At 38.1% G+C, this 17030-nt stretch overlaps 1 protein-coding gene across 2 annotated transcripts in view; it reads right to left on the reverse strand.

The window, feature by feature from the left end:
* The window catches only part of NUBPL (NUBP iron-sulfur cluster assembly factor, mitochondrial), a 212589-nt gene that overhangs the window by 49318 nt on the left and 146241 nt on the right, over positions 1 to 17030 (reverse strand). Inside the window, exon 7 of one of the 2 annotated variants that reach the window (XM_045569065.1) lies at positions 229 to 322. In XM_045569065.1, the coding sequence (XP_045425021.1) occupies positions 229 to 322 (94 nt within the window). The remainder of the gene's footprint in view (positions 1 to 228; positions 323 to 17030) is intronic. The other variant, XM_045569074.1, reaches the window with a different exon arrangement.

Genomic DNA, 17030 nt, shown 5'->3' on the forward strand with positions numbered 1-17030 from the left:
AGACAAATGTATATTGTCATCTTTTCAAAGTGTCTTTATGTTTTTGTAAATATACTCATTCTGGTAATATTTTGAAAAATTCAATTTATACTTCTGATGTCTAATGAAAAATTTATAAACGATTATTTTTTAAGACAAAAATGTTTGCCTAACATGAAGTTTATTCTTATGTATAGCAATAACACACATGAAAGAAAGCACAAATTACTTTAAACTTTTAAGATTTACCTGAAATGGGAATATTCTGTGAGACCGATAACTGCACATCTCCAGTTCCTGGTGGCATGTCAACAACTAAATAGTCCAGTTGACCCCAATCTACCTAAAACCCAAGATGACATAAATAACATTATTGTATAACAATTCCAGTGAATCAATATAAACAAAATCAATGTGTTAATAACAAATCTAAAATAATAGCCCTTACTTGAACCAGCACTGTGCTGAGGGCTAAGGATACACGGATGAATAAATGACAGTCACTGCCTCTAGCAGACCTTCTTTGAATGATAAGTTGAAATTTCCTGATGACTCATCCCCATACACACACACAAATGTTGAACTCATTTACAATGGGCTTCCATTTAGGACCAATCATTTATTTTCACTGGGTATAACCCACAGTTTGCCTAAGAAGGTCTTAACTTTTTGTCCCTTGGTTTTTCAGTATAGCATTCCTGTGCTAATATAATTTTTTAAAGTTTATTATTTTTCCTTCATCAAAATAAAACACACCAATAATGAAAACCAAAACTTAATAAGAAAAATTTAAAATATAATTAGATTCCCAATAATATTATATTGATATTTTGATTATTTCTTTCAAGGCAATTTTTTAAAAGTATCTATACCCAGAGAATTCAGCTACATAACCAAGTCCTTAATCCTTAGCCTTAATATAGTTAGGTCTCAAGGGTATATCAAGTTCTTTTCTCCTCAGATAGTTCTTCCCTCTGAGTCCCTAGTCTCTGTGAATGGTCCCAGGATCCTCTCAGTTGCCTGACATAGAAACTTGGAATCATACTTAACTCTTCCATTTCCTTCAGTACCCCCAGTCAGTTATCTTGCCTTCTAAAAATCACTCACATGCATTCACCTCCCCCTTTCTTCGTTGCCAAGAACCCAAATGAGGCCACCATCATCTATTACTATTAAACCATCCCAACCAATATTTCTGCTCTAGCATTGCTCATTGAGTCTGTTTCTAACAACACTGAAAAATGGTCCATCTAAAAATTCAAGACTGACAGTGCCACTTTTTTGTTTAAAACTCTTGTATTGCTTTTAGGATAAAGTCTGAGTTGAAGCTCTAGAACACTCTGCCTGGTCCTCTTCACTTGCTAATTCCTCCTCATTCTTGAGATCCCAGCTTAAAATTCACTTCCTCAGGGAAAACTCCCCTAACTCCCATTAGATTAAATATAGCGTTTCTATTATGTACTTCTAATCACTCATTCAGAACGTTTATTGAGTACCTGCTATATACTTGGCATTGAGCTAGGTATTGACAATTAAATAGTATCATGGTCCCTGCCCTCACAGAACTTACCATATAGAGACACACAGATCTTAAATAGATAATCGTCCAAATAAATATATAATTACCAGTTTCATAACATAAGAAACACTGTGAAGACAGTAAAATGTGCAAAGGAAAGAGCTTATCAGCCTTGAGAAGCTGAAAGAAGATCAAAATGGCTACACAGCAGTGAGTGAGGAAAAGGGTGTCATTCATTTACTGTTGTTTCATGATCTGTCTTCCTATAAAACCATAAGCTGAGTTAGAACACCTTAGTACAGAATGGATACACAGAAGATACTTAATAAGTTTTCTTCAAGGAATGAATAAATGAACAAATGCAAAAGTTTATTTTTTTAATCTAAGTAGAAACTATGCATATAATTCCATATTCTGTTTAAAACTTAATAATGTACAATATTAATCATACTTTTAAAATAAAAAGTTTAGGTGACATTAGGTCAAACAGATTCTTTCATGTATTAACACATCTATTCAACACTTTTTTTATTAAGAATAAATTAGATGTCAGGCATTGTTCCAGGTGATGAGGATAGAGCAATGAACAAAATGAAATTCCAGCCACCATGGAACTGACATTTTAGTGAAAGAAACATACAAAAAGACAGACAAACCAGACATTAGTAAGTGCTATGAAGAAAACTACAAGTGTCCCTTACTATACAAAATTATTTGGTTCCTGATTTGGACGTCTAGATCAAACAAGAAGAGATGTTTTAAAAAATCTCTTCAATTCCTAAGTTTCAGATAGCAAGTATTTAAGAGTTCAGACAGCAAAGGTTTTATCAAAGAATTTATTTGAATCCCTATGGTCCCCAAGATCAGATGGTGTAGAATAGGGAGAATGAATTGAATGACGGAAGGTGCTAATTTAGTCAGGGTGGTCAAAGCCCTAAATGAAGTGAGAAAACAACTACTGAAGATCTGAAGGAAAGCATTGAAGCCACAGCAAGTGCAAAGGCCCAAAGATGGGGATATGCCTGCTGCATTCAAGAAATAGCTGGGAAGTCAATAAAGCCTTTCTAAAATAACCATCATTCTCTCTCTCCTTCCCTGAAATTGTTTTTCTTCAAAACATTCCTCAATATCTGACATCATATATTGATTTGTCTCTTAGGAATCCTATGCTATGCTATTTCCCAAACACATGTACTCACTATCATACAATAACATACTTTAAGAGAATGATGAAATGATGAACATAAATTAGTTCATTTTTAATACAGGGCTCTTTGGCTTGAAAAATAGTTACCCCAAGGTTACTCATGGCTACCATCTATGAAACTATCCTCCCAAAAGATAAGGACACTTTTCATTTTATGTCCTTGGAACTGAAATTCCTAGCACTGGCAGACTGACAAGTCTCTTTGTTTTCAGAGAACATTAAATGACTGGTGCCAACAATTCATCATTGTTTTTCCCTGGCATTTAATCATATTTATCATGTTACCTTCAAATTTCCCCTCTCTTTAAAGAGAACTACTATTTTTGTAGCTACTGTGATTGCTTTGGGGGTCTTCTTCATAAATTCTTTGCCTAGGCCAATGTCTGAAAGAGTCTTCCCTATATTTTCTTCCAGGATTCTTAAGGTTTCATGCCTTAGGTTTAAGTCTGATTTTTATAAGAGGTGAGAGATGGGGATCCAGTTTCAATCTTCTGCACATAGCCATCCAGTTTTCCCAGCACCATTTATTGAAAAGGGATTCTTTTCCCCAGTGTATATTTTTGTCTGCTTTGTCAAAGATTAGGTGACAATATGTGGATGGTTTCATCTCTGTATTCTCAGTCCTGTTCCAAAGGTCTATGTCTCTATTTTTGTGCCAGTACCATGCTGTTTTAGTTACTATAGCCTTGTAGCACAGCTTGAGGTCTGGTAGACTGATACCTCTCAATGTTCTCTTTGCTTAAGATTGCTTTGGCTATACAAGGTCTTCTGTGGTTCCATACAAATAAATGGGACCTGATCAAATTAAAAAGCTTTTGTACAGCCAAGGAAACTATCATTAGAGCGAACAGACAACCTACAGAATGGGAGAAAATATTTGCTCTCTACACATCCGATAAAGGGCTGATAACAAGAATCTATCTAGAACTCAAAAAAATCAACAAGAAAAAAATCAAATAACCCCATCAATAAATGGGCGAAGGACATGAACAGAAACTTTTCAAAAGAAGACAGAATAATGGCCAACAAACATATAAAAAAATGCTCAACATCTCTAATCATTAGGGAAAAGCAAATCAAAACCACAATGAGATATCACCTAACTCCAGTAAGACTGGCCTTTATCAAAAAATCCCAAAGCAACAAATGCTGGCAAGGATGTGGAGAGCTAGGAACACTCATACACTGCTAGTGGGACTGCAAATTAGTGCAACCTCTGTGGAAAAGAATTTGGAGATACCTCAAAGAGCTACAAGTAGAACTACCATTTGATCCAGCAATAGAACTATTAGGCATCTACCCAAAGTAACAAAAGTCTTTCTATAATAAAGACATCAGTACTCGAATGTTTATGGCAGCACAATTCACTATAGCAAGGATGTGGAAACAACCCAAGTGCCTGTCAATCCATGAGTGGATTAATAAAATATGGTATATGTATACAATGGAACACTACTCAATTATAAAAAAGGATGGTGATCTAGCACCTCTTATATTTTCCTGGATAGAGTTTGAGCCCATCCTCTGAAGTGAGGTATCACAAGAATGGAGAATGGGCACGACATGAACTGGGCCATCAAACTGGCACTGACTGATCAACACTAAGGTGCTCACACAGTAGTAATATTCTTTGGGGGTAAGGGGTTTGGGGGTGGGTAAACTCATAACTAATGGACACAGTGAGCATTGTAGGGGGGGAAAGGGCATGCCTCAAATCATGGTTGGGATGTGGCGAAGTCATAACATGTAACCAAAATGTTTGTACCCCCATAATTTCCTGAAATAAAAAAAAATTAAAAAGAAGGGGGAATTATTATTAAGACTCCCAGGAACTAAGAAATACTTCACTGTTAAGGCAATTCATTTCAAATGATTCTTAAATTGAATTTAAACTCTGAAACAAGAACCTGGCCCACCACCTTCATCACACATAGTAGGCTTTCCATAAAGCCTTGGTGACTGGGATTGAAATGAATAAAATTCAGTATCTGAGTTTCAGATTTATGGCATTCACTAACACTATACTAACATTGAAACATACTGGCTGCCAGGAAGTTCCAGTTCTCTTGTAAAAGAACCATCCAAAGCACTGATTTTAGAATGATTTGGGGATTCTCTAGATTCTACTTAGTGTTTGTTTACTTGTATAAATTATGTTTTACTAAGTATAAAGAAATAAGTACTAACAAAACACTCAAGGATTTCATTTAGTAAAACCCAGTGGTGGATCCAGATTTTGCATGACCTGAAGCATACATAATTTGAGTGATCCTCTCTAAGAATAAGAATACAAAATTATGAATGCAAAATTAGGTACAAAAGTAAACTATTATTTGGAACACAAAAAGAAATCACCATAAAATGCTAGAGCCTCAGAGATTCATGTTCCTTTCTCTGAGATCTTTTGAACAACAAAAATGCTTATATAGAAATGTTTCCTGACTATAACCTGGCTTCTTTTCTCCACCTAGAACATTCTACAATTCCCAGAATCTCACAGGGTCCTATGCAAATGTGGAACCTATTAGGTCCAGAGCCCAGAGGGAGACACATGAAGCCTCAGGTGTAGCAAAATGCTTTTTATTTGAGCATCTGGGTGCAGATGGCTGGAGCCCAAAAAGAGCATCCATGCCAGGAAGGGGAGAGCAATGAGCTTTACAGGAGGTTTGGATGGAAGTTTGGGGAGAGTGAATTTTTTCCTGAACAGGAAGCGGTTCTGCAACCGTCTATGGTCAGAGTTAGATTTATAGCCTCCAGACTCTCCAGACTTCCGGGGCTATTGTCTCACAGGCCTTATGACCACTATCTAAGTTTTCCATTAGCCACATTCTGTCCTATACATACTTTCTGGGTTCCCACCCTGAACAAGCCTAACAGAACCTGAGCGCATAAGCTCCATGAGCCTCGCTGTAATCCCACCTCGGGTAAAACCTTCTTACTTCCCTCTCAGGCTCCAGACTGAAAGGACCCCAGCAGGACAGAGTCAGTCTATAAGTGGAGTTACCACAGTAGTCCATAGATGCTCTGTGAATAGAGAGAAAGCATCACAGTAGCAAATTCATCAAGGTAGCTATAAGTCAAATAAGTACATCATATCTAAGAGGGATATAAAAAGCATAATGAGACAATCAAAAACAAAGCCAATGGCTAGGACAGTTGAGAAGGATGGGATGAGGCACAGAGCAGGGGCAACAGCTCAGATCTGAATTTGCCAAGAGAGGCATCCTATTAGATGTCTCCTTTAAATAGTAACACCTGACCTTTATTACTAGTAATGGGGAAAAAAAGCCAAACCCTGTAAAATAATTTTAAAGAGATTTACTTTGAGCCAAATTTGAGAACCATGACTCGGAATCACGCCCAAGAAGCCTTGAGCAAGTGGACTCGCTGTGGCTGAGTTACAGTTTGGTTTTATACATTTCAGGGAGACAAGGGTTACAGGTAAAGTCATGAATCAATACGTGGGAAGCATACATTGGTTTGGCCCGAAAAGGTGGGCCATCTTGAAGCAGAGGGTGCTTATAGGTTATAGGTGGGTTTAAAGATTCTTTGACTTGTAACTGGTTAAAGACATGAAGCTTTGTTTAAAGGCTTGGAATGTTTTAACATAAGGAGCTATTTATCGGAGATAAGCCACCAGACATACATTTGTTGTATAAATTGAGGACCTGCAGGTTTGTCTAGAACACACTTACGCCTGTTAATGGTTACAAAGGAAGTCCCCAAGAAGGGAGGGGGGCATGATGAGGCATGTCTGATATCTCTCCTCCTGGCAAGCAATTTAGTTTTAGGATATTCCTTTGGCCAAGAGGGGGTCCATTCAGTCAGCCGGTGGCAGGGGCAGGGGGTGAGCCTTAAGATTTTATTTTAGTTCACATTACCCTCTAAAATGTTTTGAGATACAGCATGTCTGAATCCAAATATAATGCAGTCATTGAACTTCTGTCCAAAGCCATTCAACATTAGAATAGTTGTTTTTTTTACCTGTTCTTGTGATATTGTGAAGTATATTTGGTGTGCATCTCTGTTTCTTGACATAAAATCCTAAAATCCTTGGAATCTCAGAGTAATAGCAGAGTCTTTGTATGCTAATGAGATGGCTGGTGTCTGTGGGCACCTAGATAGTCTCAGGATGAGGACTGGTTACCAGGGGATCCAACCACGTGATTACAAGGCTAGAACTTTCAGTTTCCCTCACAGCCTCTGGGAAGGGTAGAAAGACCGAAGGTTGACTTGATAAACCAATGGCCAATTATGTAATTAATCATGCCTAGATAATGGAGCTTTCAAAAAACTTCGTTAGGTCTGAGTTCTGGGGCTTCCAGAACACATGGTGGTTCCTGCAGGGTGGTGTATCAGGAGAAGGCATGGAAGCTCTGTGCCCCTTGTCAACCTAAAGAAAGAAACTGAGGCCAATTAACATAGGTAGAGAGTTTACCTGGGCCAAAGTTGAGGACTGCAGCCAGGGAAACACTTTCAAGTTACCTTGGGGAAGTGCTCTGGAGATCAAAGGAGAGGCTCAAATTTTTAAAGAAAAAAGGACATGTCAGGAGAGGGAACATGACAAAAGTTGTTTTTCAGCAATTCTCACTGGTGTACAGGTATAACATTGAATAGTAATCGGCTATACATTGTTGAACTATAGGGTATGAGTTATTATGTTCAGCATATGGCATTATTAGCTTAATTTACAGCTATTGGTGGTGACACTAGTACTAGAGTCCATACTGCAAGCAGCTTTGAAATGATTACTTAGCTCAAGAGGGCAGGGTTGGGGAGAGATGCATGTAGTGTGACTGCTGTCTCATTCTAAAGCCTTTCTGGGCCTAGTAATTTAAAGCGGGTGTAAGGATGGCCTTGCTGAAATAACAGGAAAATATCTAATGCGCAGTTTTCTAATAACAGCTGAAGATCAATCATGAGCTCTCCCTACTCTTTCTCTCCCCAGCTAGCAAGCACCCTGCAGGGACTCCGTCTTCACAAACATCTGAAAAGAGCCCACAGAAAGGAATGTAAATCTTTCTCTTTACATTCACCAGGTCACAGCCTTTAGATGGTTCTATAGCCTAAAGGTGTTCCTGAGAAACTCTGGGATGGACAGCAGGGGGGTAAACTCCAGGCCTTCTTTTCTGGCCCAAAACCGTATTTCAGGGGCAAAATCACATCGCCTGCATGAGCCTGACTACATCGCAGAGATGTAAGTCTCCAGGAACAGAAGAATCAAGAAAGAGGGACAACCTGACATCTCGCAGCTACCTGCTAAGTACTCCACAAGGATTACTATTTTTCTCTTTGTCCCCATAAGGGAAGCAAGCCACTTGGCCTCGATGCTGGCATCTCCTTTGTCTTTCTTTGGGATGCCACACCATCTCCCTACTCTCTTCCTGCCCACCCTTCTCTCTCTCTCATTCTCTCTGTACTTCTAAAGAATAAAATAAACATTTTTTACTTTTATATCTTAATTACTGCATGAGAAATCTTTTTCTACCTGCATCATGAGCACCTACTAGGCTTTCCACCCTATTAGGGGGCTCACATTCCTCAAGGAAAAAGTTTTTTTTCTTTCTTATCCTTCTCCATACCTCTCCCTATGCATCTCTTCCACCTGCCTTTATAATAAATCGGTAAATGTAAGTAAAGTGTTTTCCTGAGTTCTGTGTGCTGCTCTAGCAAATTAATCAAAACCAAGGAGGGGGTAGTGGGAACCCAGATTTATAGCCAGCCAGTCAGATGCACAGGTCAAAGCCTGCACTTTCAACTAGCACCCAAAGTAGGGGGTAGTCTTATCGGACTGAGCCCCCAACCTGTGGGATCTGACACTGTCTCCAAGTAAATAGTGTCAGAACTGAATTGAATTAGAGGACACCCAGCTAGTGATTGTTGGAGAATCTGCTGGAAAAAATTGATGTGTGGGGGATGTAAGGTTTTTTGGATTGGCCGGCACCAGAGAAAGAAAGATGAGCAGAGTTGAAAGTGATAAGTAAAGAGACTTTATTGGAGCGCTCCCGGGTGGGGGTAACGAGTCCCAAGAAAGACCCAGGCGAGCTTCACAGAGGAGTTGCCCCACCCAGAAGTCTGAGTGGGCTTATATATGTTTTTAGAGCTGGGGTATGGAGTTTTTTCTGGTGCAAAGAATAAGGACTTTCTTTGTTTCAGTTTTACGGCGGGTATTGAGGAATAGGAGGGGCTTCTTCTTTTTTCATTAGGGAAGGGAGGGGTGCCTGCCACCAGCCTTACAGGGGAAAAGAACCATACATCTGGTGTCAGAAATGTTGACTGACTGTGCAAGAGTAGGTAATAAAAGAAACTTTGCTTTTTTCATCTGTATCTCTACAGTCCTATAGATGTATTTGTATTTGTAACTGCTACAACACAACGACAGCATTTTTTACAATTGCTCTTTTATTTGTAAGAGCAAAGGTAACTCCACGACAGGCTAGGCTTCCTGGAATAGGCCTAAGTTTCGGTTTCCCCAGCGACAGCCCTCCCCTTCCCGGAAATGAGGCCAATGACCACCGGAGGATCCTGAGACTTGGAGCCAACCAATCAGGAGTTAACACGACCATGGAACCGACCAATGAGGAGCTGACACGGTCAGCCAGACTTGAAGGAACAAATGAACTGAGGGAGGGAGGGGGGATGGTGTGCACAGCATATGTAGCCCACTGGAAAGTATAAAACCTTAGTTTTACCCCAGGACAGGGTCCTAGTTCGTGGAGAGGCCACTGCGTTGGTGCTCTGGGACTGGGACTCTAGCTCGAGCAAGCCAGTAAACTCCTTTGCCTTTTGCAGCCTCGGTGACTCTGCCTCTCTGTTCCTGGGGCCGAGGGAAACCGGTTCTAACATATTAAGATATCCAACACTGGAGGGTAGGTCACTAGGAATAATTACTAAATTTCTGTTAAATTATTCTCTGTTCTCTTTTACCAACCTTATCAAATGAAAATAATCCAAACTAGTATTTACTAAGTAATTAAGTAATTTTAGGCTAACATGTTATCTCCAAATAATACTTTATATTTTATATTCAAAATAATGTCCAATAATTTGAGAGTAACTCAAAGACTCAAAGGCAATTCCCTCTTCTGAAAAATGACTGGGAGATAAAATTGTATCTTATTATTTGGGTAGATAAGGTAATTTATCTTTTTCAGGATCTCAGTTATGAAAAATATGTTGCTATGAATGGGAAAAGATGAGTCACTTTCTTCCAGGGACACTTCTATTATATTAAGAAACAGACCAAAACAGAAGCAAGCAGGCCTCATTTCAAAATATGCTGGGAACATAAGTACAAATATGCTGGGAATATGCTGAATTTTAAGTGTTGAATAGAAAGGGCCCATGAATGCATGGTCAACATTTCCATTTTTGCCTTCTCAGCTGATTCAAGCAGTTTAACATTGTCAGCTTCCAGAGTAGCAAATTCCATCATCAGCACTACACAGGCCAAGTATAAAGGACCACAGGGTCAACATACAGTTCTCCAGAGCAAAGGTGGACCGTCCCGGCCATCCTGTTCTGCTACCAAGCCCAGTGTGAGCCAGGTGAAAATAACATCAGCAGGGTTGAACACTGAGCCATGTGGAACCAGGAAGCAAAATCATTGCTAAGACAGAAAGTCTGTCTGCTGAAGCCAAAGTAGTGTCCAAGAAGAATTAATATTTTAAGGGTACAAAAAAGGCATAGCCAAAGAACAAAGGTGAAATCATAAAGCAAAAAGATCTAGATTGGTTGAACAATTTAAAAGTGGGTTATGTTCTGGTAGACCAATCATATGGTACTTGGAATATGCCATATGTGATACGACTGATAAGGAAATCTATTACCTGGCTCATCAATGTAACACTAAACCTATTACCTGGCGCATCATCTATTACCTGGCACATCAACATAATGCCAACCTATAACCTGACACATCAACTAACCTATTACCTGGCTCGTTAGCCACCAGAGACCCCACCCCTTGGACCACCCCAACTTAATAAAAGTGGGAAAAATCAGGTGGACGGGGCTCAGAATTTGGTGGTGAGACCCCTCTGAGCCCACTGGCAAATAAACTTTGATTCTCTGACTCTCCAATTCCCTTGTGCTGCTTGATTTGTCCTCGGGACCACCCGCTGTAACAGGATAACTTCTTAAAGCAAGTTAGGCTGGGCCAGACCTTGCCTCTTTCCTTCTCATCTGATGGATTGGTCAGTTTTGACTCTCATGCCTACTTAGTGGACCTTGATGGATTGGTCAGTTTTGACTCTCATGCCTACTTAGTGGACCTCAAGGTAATGTCCTTGTGTCTGATTCTTCTATTCTAAAACCAAGTTCTGCCATCTGTCCCTAATCTCCTGATTCTCTAACCTCAGTTAGTCATAGTCCTACCCTACTAGCAAACAGAAGAGTACTTGTGCTTTACTCAGAATCCCAGAGCATGAAACCATGCCAATACTGTTAGGAGATGCAGCTAACCTGGTCTCAGCCCTATGGACAAATTTTGCAGGCAAATTACCAAGCTCCTACAACTGTTGATTCAACCAACTTTCAGGGTTTAAATGGGTCTTCTAGCTCTAAGAATTCTGGGGTAATTACTTTTATACATAACTATCTCCCCAACTTCAACGTATGCTTCCTAATAGAAGAAAAAATTCATATGCATCTGTAGACTCTCCCTCCACATTCAGTCCATAATGTCTAACTTGTGAACTAAAATAAAATCTTAAGGCTCATCCCTTACTGGGTGACTGAATGAAACCCCTCTTGGCCAAGTGGATGTCCTAAAACTAAATTGCCTGCCACAAGGAGGGAGGTCAGACATGCCTCATCATGCCCCCCACCCCTTCTTGGAGACATCCTTTGTAACCCATTAACAGGCCTAAGGGTATGCAAGACAAACCTGCAGTCCTCAATTTACACCACAGATATATGTCCCTGTGGCTTGTCTCTGATTAACAGCTCCTTAAGTTAAAACATTCCAAGCCTTTAGACAAAGCTTTATGTCTTTAACCAATTACAAGTCAAAGAATCTTTAAACCCACCTATAACCTGTAAGCCCTCTCCTTACTTCCAGATGGCCCACCTTTTCAGGCCAAACCAAAGTATGCCTTCTATGTATTGATTTGTGACTTTACCTGTAACCCCCGTCTCCCTGGAATGTATAAAACCAAACTGTAACCCAGCCACAGCTCCACTTGCTCAAAGCTTCTTGGGCGTGGTTCCGGGTCATGATTCTTGAATTTGGCTCAGAATAAATCTCTTTAAAGTTATTTAACAGAGTTTGGCTTTTTTCGCCCGTTGACACAGAGTTTCTGAGTAAACAGCAGGAGAACGAGCTACAGTCTCAACCATATCTTGAGGACACAGTCACATCTCATGTGATAATCCCTTCTCCAAGGAAGGGCAGGAAACCAGCTTTTGGATTTTGACATCCTTGCAGTTTTTGTTATCTACGTGCCTCTCTGCTTTTGTTATCAACGGACAGCCATCACTTCGTTCCAGCCAGCCACTTAGCCTTGCGGCTGGCATCTCCTTTCTCTTTCTTTGGGATGCCACGCCATCTCCCTGCTCTCTTTTCCCCTCTACCCTTCTCCCTTTCTCTTTCTTCCTCTTTCTCTCACTCTCATTTTTTCTATCCTTCTGAGAAAATAAACTTTTTTTACTTTTATATAATCTCTGAGTGAGAAATCTTTCTCCCCCCACGCCATGAGCACCTACTAAGCTTTCCACCCTAACATTAACCAGTGTTCATATGAGTAAGTTGCCCCTTACAATTTTATTATACAACTAAAATTAAAAATGTGGCCATGTGAGACACCTTTTACATACAATATAAATCTAAACTAGAGCATAAAGTATCTTTCTTTACATCTGAGCCACAGATTTTGCTCTGCCCAGCGTCCTATGTATAAAATCTTGCAAGATTTTATTTTGGCTGCAAGATGAAAATTGCTTCAAAGGAGAAATTATTTAAATGTAAATAATACAATAAAAATCTGAATAGCAAAAAGATTTCTACTTCAGTTGATGGCCTACTGACTTGTGGAAATAAATGATATAACAAAATATAATAAAGTTATCCTTGAGATTGTTCTGATAAGAGCTGACCCAGTTATAAAATGAGAACACATTATTTAAGTTACAACCATGATATAAATGTTCTTCTCTAATCTTTTCATTTTTTTCCCCAAATGGTAAAGTTCTCTAATCCATTTTCAAATGTCTTCCTTTCTAAAGAAAAAAAGGGGGAGGGGGAGGGGAAAGCTACTTGAATAAATCCCTCCAAGTCACTATGAACCCAACTAATAGCCAACAATGTTTTGACAGAAAAAAAGAAAATTTTACTTTTTATCTTTTCCTTTATCATCATCTCTCTTTTCTTTAGTTGTCCTCCTAGCAGAGGTATAGAGCAGGCTGGTCCTGACAACCTGGAGACAGCATCAATTCACAGAGGACTTATCCAAAAACTGATACTTGGGTCAATCTTTGGTAACTCTGAACCTATTTTCTGAAATAATATTTAAAACATTATCAGTTCCCAGGCCAGCCCACAGATGCCTACGTAAATCCACAGTACAGCTGAAACAGTAAAACTTCAAATACAAAAATAATGACACTACCACAAAAGCAGCAGGATTTCAGTTACTTTTAGGAACATTTCTCTAAGTTCTCTAGAGTCCTGCTTTAGGCCAACTGCTTATATGCACAGAAGTTCATAACCTAGGAAGGAGATGTTACTGAAGCACAGGAATGTTACCAAAAAGGCCTAAAATATTACATGCTTGCTTGAGAATCAAGATATTTCAAAGAAATTATCAAAAGAAATTTTTAAAAAATCCTCTCTGTATACCTAAAAAGCTGAAGCTTCGAATTTTTTTTTCAGTTAAGAGTAACAAATCATTTTATTAATCTAATTTGGGACAGCTTATAAAATGTATGTAGACATACAGCACTCTAATAAGGAAAACTATAAAACTACAATATACTTTTAAGAATATCCTTAGAACAGGCCGGGCACGGTAGCTCACGCCTGTAATCCTAGCACTCTGGGAGGCCGAGGCGAGCGGATCGTTTGAGCTCAGGAGTTCGAAACCAGCCTGAGTAAGAGCGAGACCCTGTCTCTACTAAAAAAAATAGAAAGAAATTAGCTGGACAACTAAAAAAAAAAAAAAATATATATATATATATATATATATATATATATATATATATATATATATAAATTAGCCAGGCATGGTGGCACATGCCTATAGTCCCAGCTACGCACGAGGCTGAGGCAGAAGGATTGCTTAAGCCCAGGAGTTTGAGGTTGCTGTGAGCTAGGCTGACATCACAGCACTCTAGCCGGGCAACAGAGACTCTGTCTCAAAAAAAAAAAAAAAAAAAGAATATCCTTAGAACAAATATTTGTGTTTGGGAGTATTCAAGGTCTTGAAGGGGCAGGATTATAGCTGCCACAGAAGCTGCTTTTGCAACCCCCATTAAGAGTATCCACAGGCATTGTTCAGTGGCTGAGGCATTAGAGCACTTGACAGATAGGACTGTCCCAGAAGACCAGTCTACCTAATAACATACTGCATGCTAGGGATGATCTGAAGAACTGACCCAGTCAAGTTTCTTCCCTAGTTCTAGCTACCTACCATCTGGGGTCATATCCTATTTTTTGAGCCTAGGGTCCTTCAGGTAGAATTGGGCTGTGTGAATAGGGAAGAGGTGGGAGGGTAGGCCTGCAGGTAATAGGTGAAGGAGAGCAGAAGGAAATTAATAGTTACTGAGAGCCTAGTATAAGCCTGTCTCTAAATACTTTGTACATACATGACTGGACAACATTGTAAAATAGGCATTACACTATCTCTATTTTACAGATAAGAATATTGAGGAATAGAGAAGTTACAAAAGTTGCCCAAGGTCAGGCTATTGGTGAATTATAGAGCTGGGATATGGATCCTGGTCTGTATGGCTCAAGTCATGTTTCCAGTTTCCCACAGAGTTGGGTAGAGCATCACTATTCTCCAAATCTCTGAAGAGTTTTGCTAGCACAACCTCATAACCCTAAGAACATAGGAGCTTTATTACCTTTTCCATGTACAATAAAATAGATATATAAAATAGAACTTGTAGACCCACAGAAAATTATTTACCCAGACAACATAAGCTACAAGAATTATTTATTTCCTTTCCATTTTATTCTCTATTCTGGTTCATTATAATAATGCTTCTTTTATTTCTGAATTTATTTTTAATGGTAGGTCAGTATTCTTTCCTTACATGATCCTTTGAGAGTCTTTTATATTATAAAGCAAGCGTCTTAGTAACCATGGAAATCTAGACTGTAAATTTTTGACTTTGTGCTGTTGAAGAACATTTTAGCTTTTAATAATCTACCATTAAATTCAGGTTTTGTTTGAAATCAGTAAGTATCATTCTACTAACCATCTATACAAGAAAATTATGTGGAGGAATTGTTTAAATCAAAATAAATAACCTATAAAGACTAAGAACAGATATAATACTTTAAAAATATTTTTTAAATATCTATAGCTTTTGGATATGACGTTTCTGAAACTGGCTCAGTAGATCTTATTTTAAAATTTTAAAGATTAAATCGTATCAAATAAGAAACCAACTGTGAGAAATTGTGGCTCCATATGCAGTTATATTTTAAGTAAGAGCTATTATAATGAAGCTGTCAGATTTTAAATTCTGATTCAGACATTAATTGCTATGATTTTCTTTTTAAACAGGACTGAAAAGGGATAATAAATCTAGCTGGGGACAGACAAGAATCCAGATTTCTACTCATCAAATAGAGGAATTAGTTTTAATTTGGGAAACTGACATAAATAAATTCTAATCATTTTTGTCATAAATTAATTGTGACCATAGGCCAACAAATTAAAATCCCTGGACCTTAGTTTTCTCATCTGTAAAATATTTTAGATTAGGTGATCACTAAACATTCCTTCCAACTACTTAAAAAAAAAAAAAGCATGACTATGATCTGTTTGTGTAAAGTGAAAAATATTTGTGAAGGATTTGCTTACATGAAAGATGAACAAGAGACATTTTTACCAAAATAGCAAGAAAAGCCCTAAAAAGGGGGTTACCTTATATATTAATAAGAACAAGAAGGCCCCAAGCTACTTGGTACATTTAACACATTTTATAGAATGATCATATTTCCTCTGGAAAATGTAACTGAATTTTACAAAAAAACTCAGATTTAAATTTATCTTGAACAAATCTATGCAGATTACCACCCCCAAAATATCTCTTTCTAGCTCCTCTAAAAACGAATGCATTATATCAATACAAAATGTTATAATTTACAAAATTGATCCATTTCTGAAAAACTGCTGAGGAGATTGCCCATCCCACCCTCAGCTGAGGAGTAGGGAGGGGATTCAATCATACCCCTTAAAGGTTGAGAGGTCTAACTCAAATTTCCAACAGATACAAAACTTCCTTCTATTACCATTCATGAAAGGTACGTACTCAGCCAACAGAAGCAAGCTCAAATCATTCTGGTACTTTCCAGACACCTTTATACCAATTTTGGATCAACAAAAGGATAGAAAAAAAGTCACTTAAAAACATTTTCCCATTTTTTTCTGTTGCTACATGAGACATTTTTACTTTTGACTTACTTTATTACTGATTCTTCATAACTTCAGATATACTTTGTTTTCTGATTGGTCTTTAGTTACTAGGGGAGCTGTTATTTATATGACCCTCCCTTTTTAAAAGCAAATAAGCATCTACTAAATTATAAGGATTAACTTTGGGCCACAGAAATATATTTGAGTTTTTAAAAAATTTAAAAGATCATATCTATAGCATAATTTTTCAAACTACTGTATTTTCAATAAGAAAAGAAATCACAAATGTTCAATAATAGGTATAGGCGTTGTGTGAAAGTGTCAATAGATATGTTAAGCAGAGAGTCAGGTATAAAGGTTTTATTATTAATTCACTGCTTGAATTTCACCAAGTTGCTTAACTTTTCTATACTTCTGTTTCCTCATCTTATAATGGACAAATAGAGATTTAGAGCTAGAAAGAATCCTAGGGATTATCTTGCCCAATACCCTTATTTTACAGATTAAAAAACTGAAACTCAGAAATCAAATGATTGTCCAAGTTGCTCTGTAAAATAGGAACAATAAAAATATTCTTTGTCTGTTTTACAGAGTTTTTTTTCAGAAGGGGAATGAGATCGTGGATTTTTTTTTAAAGCACTAGATAATAAAGTAATAGTATCACATTTAAAAAAGTTACTGTAAAGAGAAACTTGTCATATCATGGAAGTCAAAATTAAAATTTCTCACAAAGAGCACG

The sequence above is a fragment of the Lemur catta genome, chromosome 1 (genome assembly GCF_020740605.2).
Source record: "Lemur catta isolate mLemCat1 chromosome 1, mLemCat1.pri, whole genome shotgun sequence".
NCBI lineage: Eukaryota > Metazoa > Chordata > Mammalia > Primates > Lemuridae > Lemur > Lemur catta.